At 61.9% G+C, this 10,582-nt stretch overlaps 1 protein-coding gene across 1 annotated transcript; it reads right to left on the bottom strand.

Annotated features, from left to right (window-relative positions):
• Nucleotides 1–469: 469 nt before the first annotated feature.
• SLC20A1 (solute carrier family 20 member 1) lies at nucleotides 470–9,054 on the bottom strand. The gene is made up of 11 exons (XM_071579140.1): nucleotides 8,916–9,054; nucleotides 8,290–8,765; nucleotides 8,069–8,209; nucleotides 7,906–7,991; nucleotides 6,312–6,408; nucleotides 4,656–4,775; nucleotides 2,902–3,150; nucleotides 2,263–2,812; nucleotides 1,821–2,006; nucleotides 1,477–1,561; nucleotides 470–1,103 (listed from the first exon to the last, which is right to left on the bottom strand). Exons 2-11 carry the CDS (start codon nucleotides 8,600–8,602, stop codon nucleotides 942–944), a joined length of 1,989 nt encoding a protein of 662 aa, XP_071435241.1. The 5' UTR covers nucleotides 8,603–8,765; nucleotides 8,916–9,054; the 3' UTR covers nucleotides 470–941.
• Between the last annotated feature and the right edge of the window lie 1,528 nt (nucleotides 9,055–10,582).

Below are 10,582 nucleotides of genomic sequence, written 5' to 3'. Positions count from 1 at the left end.
GGAACGACCCCCGTTCCGCTGGGCTTTGGGGGTCTCACCCCCACGAGCACATAAAGCACCTCCGACCCCGCGTGTTCGCCCACGGACCCGTCCCCATCTCTCAGCACCCCCGCTGCCCACAACCCGCCCGCCTCTTGCGACAGCCCCGCTGCTGACGTGGGTCCCCGAGGCCAGCCTTGACCCGGGCAGGACGGAGCATCCCCGGGCACACGGAGCAGGCACGGGAGCCGCGGGCGGGGAGGGGACACACGGACGCTGCAGAGGCCGCTGCAGGTGCGAGTCCCGATAACGCCCCCTCCCCGCCCCGCGGGGCTGTTTCCAGCCCAGCCCATGATACGCGGGGCACGTGCGGCGCTTATCGCCGGCCCCAGCTGCCTCCAGGGGCACGAGGCCAAGGCAGGCAGGGCCCTGGGGCAGCACACGGGCCCCCCAGCACCCCAATCCCCCAGAACCACAGGCACTGCTGGCATACGAAGGAAATCTTTATTGAGTCCGAGGTAGCAGCAGTGACGGGGGCCGGAGGGCAGCCCCCCACGCAGGATGGTGTCTGCACCACGACAGCAATGGAGGCGAAGCTGAACACAGCACAGCCTGCAAAGGGGGTGCCCCACCACCCCCAGCCCTCCCACAGGGCAGGCGAGGACCAACCTCCATCCTTCCCCCATGGAATCACTGCCAGAGGATCTTCATTAAAGTCATTAAAAGTGAGAAAGTGGCCCCCGGTAACTGCTAATCTACAGCTACAGCGGAGCAGGGGGGGCCACCCGGGGGCAGGCCCAGCCACGCCGGCGCAGCCCAGTTAGCGCCAACACATTTGTATTAAAAAAAAGATACGTCAGTGACAGCACGAGGCGGAGATGGGCAGCCCCAGCCCGAGGAGGCTGCGGGGGCTCCGGAGGGAGGGCAGCGTGGAAGCAGCAGCAGCGGCAGCCCCAGGGCCCTCACACCTTCCGCACAGCAAACTTGAACACAGCCATGATGGCAGCGCTGATGAGGCCGGAGATGGGCACCGTGACGAACCAGGCCATGAAGATGTTACGGAAGAGGCGCCAGTCCACCGCCTTCCTGGAGCGCAGCCAGCCCACCGAGACCACCGAGCCCACCTGCCCAGGAGCCAGAGCACAGCTCAGCACCACAGTGGGGTCCACACCCCTTGATGCCCACAGTGCGGGGTCCTGCTCCAGCCCCGGGGACCCCCCACTGCGCAGGGCAAGGGGTCACAGGGACAGAGCCCTGCAGCTCTTGGGTTCCCATGGCCTCTTGGCAGAGCCCAGGGCACCATGAAAGGAGTTTTGTTCTCCCCTCACCTCCCAAGTGCCCCAGGCAGCCAGAGCCGCCTCACATTGAGATGCAGGCAGTGGAGGCAGCAGCTGACAGTGGCCGGCGGCCCAGAGCGGGACCCCCACACAGCTTGGCCCCACGAGCACCAAGTTTGGGGATGCTGAGCTCACGCTGAGCCAGTGCCAGGCCCCCTACCTTGCAGTGAGTTGTGCTGATGGGGAGGCCAACGTTGGAGGCGATCACCACTGTCAGCGCCGACGCCAGCTCGATGCTGAAGCCACTGCAGGGACAGAAAGTGGATGAGAAGAGGGGAAGACGACACCCAAAACCAGCCACAGGGCTGAGCTGAAAGCAGCACAGCAGTGTCAGCCAGTGGCCTGGCTCTCCACAAACCCAGACCAACCCCCTCCAGGAGGCAGGGAGGTGTTGGAGCCACACACGCTCCGGGCTCCACCACTGAAACCCCCAAAAGGGAAGGGAGGGGCTCCTGGAACAGAATGCAGCTCTCAGGCTGCCTGGAGCTTCATGGCAGCCCTTACCTGGATGGTGTGATGGGAGTCAGGTCCTTCCCCATCGTCTGGATGACTCTCCTTCCCCAGACCCACAAGCCGATGCAAATCCCTGCACCCCCATAGAGCAGCAGCCAGATGGGAGTTGCCACCTTGGTAGCCACATCGCCCGTCTGATAGACCAGGTAGAGTGCGACCAGAGGCCCTATGGCATTGCTGGAAAAGAAAGAGGATCTGGTCTAGAGGGCCAGAGGCTGATGGCAAGATGGAATATCCCTGGAAGTTTTCAAGGCCAGGTTGGACAGGGCTCAGAGCAACCGGGTGTAGTGGAAGGTCTCCCTGTCCCTGGTAAGGGGGTTTAAATAAGATGATCTTTAAGGTCCCTTCCAACCCAAACCATCCCGTGACTCCATGGTTCTGTGGGCACCAGCCCCAGCCAGCAGCCCCCCCTGCTCCTGCCCACCCCACTGACCTGACATCATTGCCACCATGAGCAAAGGAGCCAAAGCAGGCCGTGAGGATCTGCAGGAACTGGAAGAGCAGGGACACCTCAGGCTTGTCCTGCTCGTGCCACTCCTCCAGAGAGCTGCTGCTGCCCTTGCGGTCAGCGACCCCCAGCTCTGCCTGGGCCGTGTTCAGGTCCACATCTGCAGCTGGGTGGGTGTCTGCCACTGCATTGCAGTAGCTGGTGTAGCTGTCCATGCGGACCCTCTTCTTGGTGTCCACCACAGCCCAGCTCAGCCTGTCCCCCTCGTCGCCGTCCCTGGCGCGCAGCGAGTCCAGGGGCATCCCGCAGATGGCCATGGTGTAGGACGTGTAGCTGTTATTGCGCCGCAGGGGCTTGTCCCCCGAGTCCCCCATGCAGTCCCCCATCTTGGCCAGGTGCAGCTTGTGCAGCAGCTCCTTGTAGAGGCCAGAGTCCTTGTGCACAGTGTGGTACTGGTACTGCCCACCCGAGCCCAGCTGGTGGCCCACTGCCTGGCTCAGGTGGACCAGGTTGCCATTGGGCAGCCGCACAGCTCCTGCCGGGGAGAGGGGAACAGCAGTGGGGTGGTTACACCCAGGGGTGCCCAGGGGAGTCCCAGCACTCCTGTCACCCCCCACCACTCACCGCTGTCAATGCTCGTTTCCTTCAGGTCAAGGCTGGGAAGTCTCTCCTGCTCTGGGGGCTCCTCCAGCTCCCCCAGGTTGAAGGAGACCGTCCTCTCCTCCACAGCTGCCTGGGCGGGAATGGCCGAGCCCTCCTCAGTAACGGGGCCCTTGGCATCGTCCAGGGGCACCTTGGCCTCCTCTTGCTCCTCCTTAGGGCCAACATTCTTCTCCATCAAGGGGCTTTCAGATGGACTCGATTTGATCTCTCCTGTGAAGGGGAGCAGCTGCCATCAAAGCCCTTCCCACCACCGAGCCCAAGGGCGGCCGCAAGCCCACATCCCTCACCACTCAGATTTGTATCAGCCAAATAAAATTTACAACTCTCTCCCTCCCCTCTTGAACTTTGGAAACTGCTGGGCAGTCACACCTTGTCCCAGGCACAACAGCCAAACCATCTAAGCCAGCTCATCCCCTATTTTTAGAAGCCCCCACCTACACAGGGTGTGGTAAGCACCATTATGGGGCTTTTATGCCAGTAATGTCTAGGGCAGAGGTTCCTCTTTGGGCCATGTTTGTCCCATTCCCATGAGCCGTGGGATGCTCTGGACCCACTTCTGGAGGGGCTGTGACCCTGAGGCTGACAGAAAGGTGCCTGCAAGAGCTCAGTTCCTCTGCCAGCCTGGCAGCTCCAGCCTGGGCTCCTCTCCAGCTTCCACTGGTGGGTGACAAACCCAAACAGGAGCTGGTCTCCACCTCTCAAAGGCAGCCTGTTTTCCTGTCCCCCGTGAGGAGCCAAACCAGCAGCACTCAGCCCTGGAAGCTGAGGCTGTTCCTCCCACTCTACCGGGAAAAGCATGTTTTGTCCAGGTGAAAACATGAGGTCAGCTCCTTCAGACAACAACCAAAACCACCTCCTTGTCACAAACATGACCATTTCCCAGTCACTTTGTTTGCCTCAAGGGCAGGGCTGTGGCATCAGCCCCTCATCCTGACCTCCAGCCCCTGCAGAGCTGTCTCCTCTGGGCGCCCACCTCCCGTCAGGGATGCTGCGGGCAGGCAGGGAGCCTGTCTGGCAGGCAGCAGAGCCTGCCTTGCCTTGCAGGCAGGAGTTAAGCTGAACAGCTGGAAGATTGTCAAGACGGCCATAAAGCTGTTAGTCACACCCCAATTACAGCAGCGCGACAAGGACACCGGTTATCCCCTGATCGGCTCCCAGGCCCCAGCCCAGCACACCATTGATATTCAGGACCACACGCAGCTCCGGGCGCTGCTCAGGAGCCAGAGCTCAGGGCTGCTCCTTTGGATGCCTTTCAATAGTGTTTGGGGGCTTTTTGCTACAGGGAAAGAATTTCATCAGCTTTAAACTTGTGATCTGCATCAGCCGGGCCAAAGATTGCTCTGCGTGTAGAGGATTAAAGGTTACAAGAGCACGTTGTCTCCTGCCTTTTCTCTCTCCTCTATTAAAGTGGCACCAGCTGTCTGACAATTCCCACAGCTCAGGGAGGGAGCCATCACCCTGCAGATAAATCGGCCCCAGACACGGATCAGCAGCACAATGGCCACTCTGAGGGTGCTTTGGGGTGCCCGGGTTGGGAGGGGGCAGTGCCCAGCTCGGCAAGTGCCCCAGTGACTCAGCGCAGGTTAATCCCCAGTGAAGACGAGGATCCTGCTAATAACAGGATCCCAGGGCTAATGGGATCTCCCGCCGGGGGGAGAATTCAGCCAGGCAGAGCATGCCCTTCCCCAAGGATTGCAGAGGGATGCAGTACTCACGGTCGATTTTCTTCTTCATTCTCGGACATACAAAGAACCAGACGACGAGAGCACAGACAACAGCACTGCCCGCCGAAATTAGGAGGATACCCCACAGAGGAAGTTTGTCAAAGCCCAGCACTAGGAAATAAAACAACGGATCTTTGAAAACCTCTGGGCAAAACCCTCCTGGACATACGACTTTGCTTCTCCCGGGCACGGGGACTCCGTCACCTGCAGCAGCCCTGAGCTCATCCACCTGCCAGGGAGAAACTGCTGGGAAAGCATGGAGCCCTGGGTGTACCCCCAGAGCAGCCCCCCCACCAGCTGCTGGCCCTTCACAACCCCTTCCTTCCCCCAGGCAAACCCTGTGGAGAGCAGTGCATGCCCTGGGCTCCACACAGCCCTTGTCTCCTCACTTGCTGCAATGTCAAAGGAAAAAAAAACACCCTCCCAGTGTCACTGCAGCAGCACCAGTGCTGCCTCCCCAATCCAGACAGGACCTGGGGGCCAGGGCTGCTCCTGTTGGAGCCCCCCAAGCCCTCTGGATGCCAGGGAAGGCAGCTCTCCTGCTCCAGGAGTCACTGGGGATTTAAGTTCCAAGGCACCTGAGCTGATACATGACCCAGTTAGGAGATTCTCCCAGGCAGCCTGACTTTGAGCAGAGGGCTGGCATCACACGGCCCTGCTCAGGGCATCAGGTGATTGTGACCACCCAAAGCCTGCATTTCCTGCTGCAGGCAGTGACTTGCTGTTCCTAAGGCAACCCCAGCACCCCCAGCCACCTCACCCACACAGGGGCTGCCTGCAAACCCTGTGCTTGAGCAGCCCAGAGCCTGCCCAGCATTTCAGAGCTCCGGATAAACACGGATCCACCTTGGGGATACCAAGTGATCAAGTGATTTTGGAGCAGCCCCACTGCAGCCCTGCCCTCTGTCCCTGCTGGAGTTGCCCAAGGAAGGGGAAGCTGACATTCCTCCCAGAATTTTTCCAGTCATTGTTTACAGAGCAAACCCTACCAGGGCCAGCACCAACTGCCCACATCCCACCTCCAGCAGCTCCTCCACAACAGGAAACCCACACTCACACCAAAAACAGCTCACAGCAGACAGAGGTGGCGGAGCCTCTGGCTCCCTGGCAAATCCACTTGCCCCTCCTGAGCCCTCTCCTAGTCCTGCCTGTGACCTGTCCCCTGCACAACAGCCAAACAGCATCTCGGTTTGGCTTTTCCAACTGAAGCCCGGACTCCTCAGCATGGGGGCCAGCTCTTCTTGCCAGGAATAGTTGGCTGGTTTTCAGGGACAAGGTGGATGATGGGGAGGGGCAGCCCCCACCCTGCTCTCAGCCCCACCACCGGCAGCCCAAAGAGCCTCTTCAGCTGCCACCCAGTGCCTGAACTTTAGCACAGGTAAGAGAGGGGAAGGGCAAGTCATGCTGTCAGCCAGTCCTGGGAAGTCTAAGGAGAAAGGTCTGGAGGAGTTTAGTTTGAGCAGGTCTCTTTGGTTGGGCAACTACCTAGCCCAGCCACAGGCCAGCCTGCCGCCTTCTGTACGGGCACAGGCCAGCCGCCTTCTAGGAGGTCTCAGCCCTGCAAAGCAAAAGGGGTAAATCGTGCATTTAATGGAGGCTTTAGAGAGAACTGCAAAATTCAGGTTCAAGCATTCTGTGTGCACTTACAGGGCGCCCCCGTGTACATGATGGAGAAGAGGTTGATCCCCACGGTGCAGGCATAGAACATGGGCAGAGCTCGCAGGCCGTTGGGAACAGGATCTGCCTGGAAAACAGGGATCAATGCTGGGGAGGCATTCTGGGGGCTGGGCAGTGGCCAAGGAGCAGCCTGGCAACAGCCCCTTTCCAGAGGGGCTTCCTTCCTGCCACCAGGTGTGTGTGTGTGCCCGTGTCCATCCTGCCACTGCCCATCACTTGCCCATGGCAGCTCCTGTGGGCTCTGCCCGGAGCCAGAGCTCCCAACAGCCTTTGGGGAACAACCCACAGGCCCCCACACACAGCTGGGGGGGCACAAGGGGGCAGAATACCATGAGTCCCTTCCAGAGAGCCAGGGCAGGCCCAGCTGCGGGTCCCAGCACTCCCAAGCTAGAGCATCTCACCTCTGCCTGGCTCCTGAACCCCTTCCCTGGCTCCCCACCCTGCCACCTCCATCTATATTTTCCTTTTCACTCCCCAGGCACTTCCAAAGCTTTCACCTCTTTCCAGCTGACTTGGACAAAACAAAAAGTCCATCACTCACAAAGCAGCTTATTTGACCACATACCTGCACAGTGAGGCCCTTGCAGCAGCAGCAGGAGCCTTTAATCCAAGCTGCTGCCCAGCAGTCAGGTCTGGTGTCAGAACAAACACACTGAGCCCTCCTGAGTGCCAGGCAGCACCAGAGGGAGTGTGCCAGGGCCAGCCCCACTTTGGAGGCCACTTACACCAGAGGACTGTGACAGTGGGGACGTTACTGTGACAGTGGGGACGTTACTGTGACAGTGGGGACACTGAGCTGTTCTAAAGGGCTGCCAGTGACAAGATCTTAACATCTCTTGAACCAGAAATAATGGAGCTAAAACCTAAAGGAATTTAACCTCAGCTATGCAGAGGAAAATGCTGGAGTTGCCTGCACAGCTGGTGGGATGCCCCTGCTCTGGGCTGGCAGCATCCTGCACTCCAGGTCAATAATCATCATCTCAGAAAGATGAGATCTAAAGCTGCCACCTCCATTTCAAATCCTTTGTGTGCCCAATCCCTCTTCCTGGGCTTTCAACACTCCCCACAGTGGAAATGTGTGCCTGGAGCCAGGCTGAGCACCCTCCCCTTCCTCAGGGGAAGGAATGCGGTTTCCTCAGCCCCAGGGACAATTCTGCCCTTCCCAACTGAGGAAAGCCAGGGCTGGGGGTCACAGCCTTCACCTGCAGCCCGTCCCAAGGGCAGGTCCAGCCTTGCACCAGGATTGTGGAAAAGCACAACACAAAGTTCTGATCTTATCTGTTCTGGGCTGCTTCACTACTGGGAAAAGGGGCTGTTCCTGCCCAAGACAATTCCCTTGTTTCAGAGGAGAGAATGTGATGCCTCCACACTCTCCAGTTCTGCTCAGTGGAGCAGCCACAGGTCCCATTTTCCCACTCCTTCAGCTCCCAAAGAGCATCTCTGGTGCCAACAGAGACTTCAGGACACGGCTAGAGAAGCTCTGGTGACCACAAGCCAATCAAGGAGTCCATCAGGAACAGCCAAGAGCCCCAGAGTGTCAGAAAATGGGGCAGACAGTCCTTACCTTGCAGAGGATGAACCTCTGGACGAGGAAGAACAGAATAGCAGACATGATGCCCGAAAGGAGGGGTGAGATGAACCAGGACAACACTAGGAAGGGAGAGGCAGGATCAGCATCATGCTGCTGGAAGGGGAAGCCCAGGGAGGCCATGAAAGGGTGGACTTACCAATCTTCAGCAGCTCAGACCACTTCACACCTTCCTGTCCTTGGGCCACCAGCGAGAAGCCAATGGTCGCTCCAACGATGCAGTGGGTACCAGAGATGGGAAGCTTCAAGAATGAAGCCAACAGCTGCCACACAGCAGATCCTGGAGGAAGAGGAGGAGAAGCCTAGTGAGAAAAGCATCCCCAGGGCACGCTGCCCTCCCTCCGTGCCCCTGCTCCTCACCGAACATGGCGCTGATCGACCCTGCCATCAGCAGCTCCTGGGTGGAGTTGTACATCTCCACGTCGATGAGCCCCTTGCGGATCGTCTCGCTGACCTTGGCTCCCAGCAGGACAGAGCCCACCGTCTCGAAGATGCTGGCCAGGATGCAGGCCTGGCGCAGGGTCACCACCCCCGAGCCCACGGCGGTGCCGAACGAGTTGGCCACGTCGTTGGCACCGACGGAGAAGGCCAGGACGAAGGCGATGATGAAGCCCAGAATGAGCATCCAGAGGAAGCCGCCCATGGGGGTCGGCACCGCGGAGGTCGGTTCCATGGTGGGGGCGAGTGGGTGCGGGGTGATGGGTTAATAAATTAGGTATAAAAATTAAATAGGGGTGGTCGCTATAGGGCACGGGGGGGCTCCGACGTCCTACGGGCCCGCTGGCTGCGGGGGCTGCGGGCCGGGTGCCACGCCATGGTCCGCGCCGCTCTTCATCCTGCGGGGAGGATGGGCATCAGCGTGGGGGGCACCGGATCCCGGCCCTTTTCGCCGCCGGTAACGGCCGCTCCCGCGCGCGCCACCGCCCCTTCCCGCCGCCATGTGTGTGCGTGTGCCCGCCCCGCCACCGCCCGCCACCTCCGCTCACCGGCTGCGCAGGGCCGGGCCGGGCCGCGCTGACCACGAAGCGCCCGCCGGGCCCCGCTCCGGTGCTGCCGGTACCGCCGGTGCCGGATCCCGCTCGGTCCGCCCCGTCCCGTCCGCCCCGACTGGCGCGGCCGCTGCGCCGGGCGCGCTATAACACCGCCCCCCACGTGACCGCCGCCCCGCCCCTAGCGCCTGGGCGTGGCCCCGTCCTCGCCGCTCATTGGCCAGCTGGACCGAGAGAGGGCGGGGCCGCGCCGCCATTGGGCGCTGACGGGCACGGAGCGCGAGCCCGGCCCCGCCCCCTCGAGCGGGCAGCGCGCCCGAGAACCACGTGCGGGCTCAGCGGCGCCCCCGCGGCACCGGCACCGGCACCGGCACCGGCACCGGCACCGGCATTGGCATTGGCACAGCCCGGCATTGGCACCGGCACTGGCACCGACATTGGCACAGCCCGGCATTGGCACCGGCACCGGCATTGGCACAGCCCGGCATTGGCACCGGCACTGGCACCGGCATTGGCACAGCCCGGCACCGGCACAGCCATTGGCACCGGCATCGGTACCGCCATTGGCACAGCCCGGCATTGGCACTGGCACCGGCACCGGCACCGGCACAGCCCGGGACCGGCACCGGCATTGGCATTGGCATAGCCCAGCATTGGCACCGGCACTGGCATTGGCGCAGCAATAGCCCGGCACCGGCATTGGCACCGGCATTGGCACAGGCACAGCCCGGGACCAGCATTGGCATCGGCACCGGCATTGGCACAGGCACCGGCACAGCCCTGCACTGGCACTGCTACAGCCCGGCACCGGCACAGCCCGGCATTGGCACTGGCACAGCCCTGCACCGGCACAGCCCGGCACAAGCTGCCGACCATCAGGCTGGCACTAAGATTGGCTCGGTCCCACTCCAGCTCTGAACCAGCATCACACACCGGCCTGTGCCAGCACTCCCTGGGACCAGCACCCAACAGCAGCACCAGCCCGGGGGCACCCACCGGCCTGGGAGGCTCCCACCTCCCCAGACCAGGTTTGCCCCTGGCAAAGACCACGTGCAGGGACTGAACCAACCTCTGCACCCACAGCTGAGCGGGGCAGCCTTAGGGGGCCCAGCCGGTGCCCACCCCTCTGTGAATCTGTGCACACACAGCCCCGTGTGCACAGGCACATGCTGGGGGGCACAGGTGTGACCCCCGGGGGTGGGTCCCGGGGCCCATTCCCTCATCCCTGTCCTGGCCCTGCGGTGACCGTTGCCCGGCAGGAACCGCGGCTCAGCGGGCAGAGCCCACGGGCAGCCCCGGGTCAGCTGGCACAGGAAGCCAGGCTGGCCAGCCGAGGGCTGTGCCCTGCACAGGTCAGTGGCTGGGGCCGGTCACAGCTCTGCCATCGCCTTGTGGGGACGCTGGTGACGTGGGGGCACAGATGGCACCTGGTGTGGAGGAAGTGGCCTGGGTGCCCCAGCCCTGTGCCTCGCTGCCCCCACGTCACCTGGTCAGAGTCCACCCCCTGTCCCCAGGGGCCCTGTGCCCAGGCCACGTGCGGCACCGGGAGCACCGAGCCACAGCATGGCCCAGGCTGGGCCTGGCGGGCAAGGAGGGGCATGGACCCCACATGTGCCCCACACCCTCGAGGAGGGGCATGGACCCCACAGGCTCATGCTGTCCCC

The sequence above is a fragment of the Pithys albifrons genome, chromosome 29 (assembly GCF_047495875.1).
Source record: "Pithys albifrons albifrons isolate INPA30051 chromosome 29, PitAlb_v1, whole genome shotgun sequence".
NCBI classification, from domain to species: domain Eukaryota; kingdom Metazoa; phylum Chordata; class Aves; order Passeriformes; family Thamnophilidae; genus Pithys; species Pithys albifrons.
This window is presented reverse-complemented; position numbering and strand designations above follow the sequence as displayed.

Bases quoted from the DNA above. Each gene is read 5' to 3' on its own strand.
- SLC20A1 (XM_071579140.1), bottom strand. From the start codon at position 8,602: ATGGAACCGACCTCCGCGGTGCCGACCCCCATGGGCGGCTTCCTCTGG. The intron at 7,992-8,068 runs GTAAGTCCACCC...CTCCCTTCCTAG, and splicing joins GTCTGAGCTGCTGAAGATTG to TGTTGTCCTGGTTCATCTCA. The intron at 4,776-6,311 runs GTAAGTGCACAC...TTTATTTCCTAG, and splicing joins CATGTACACGGGGGCGCCCT to TGCTGGGCTTTGACAAACTT.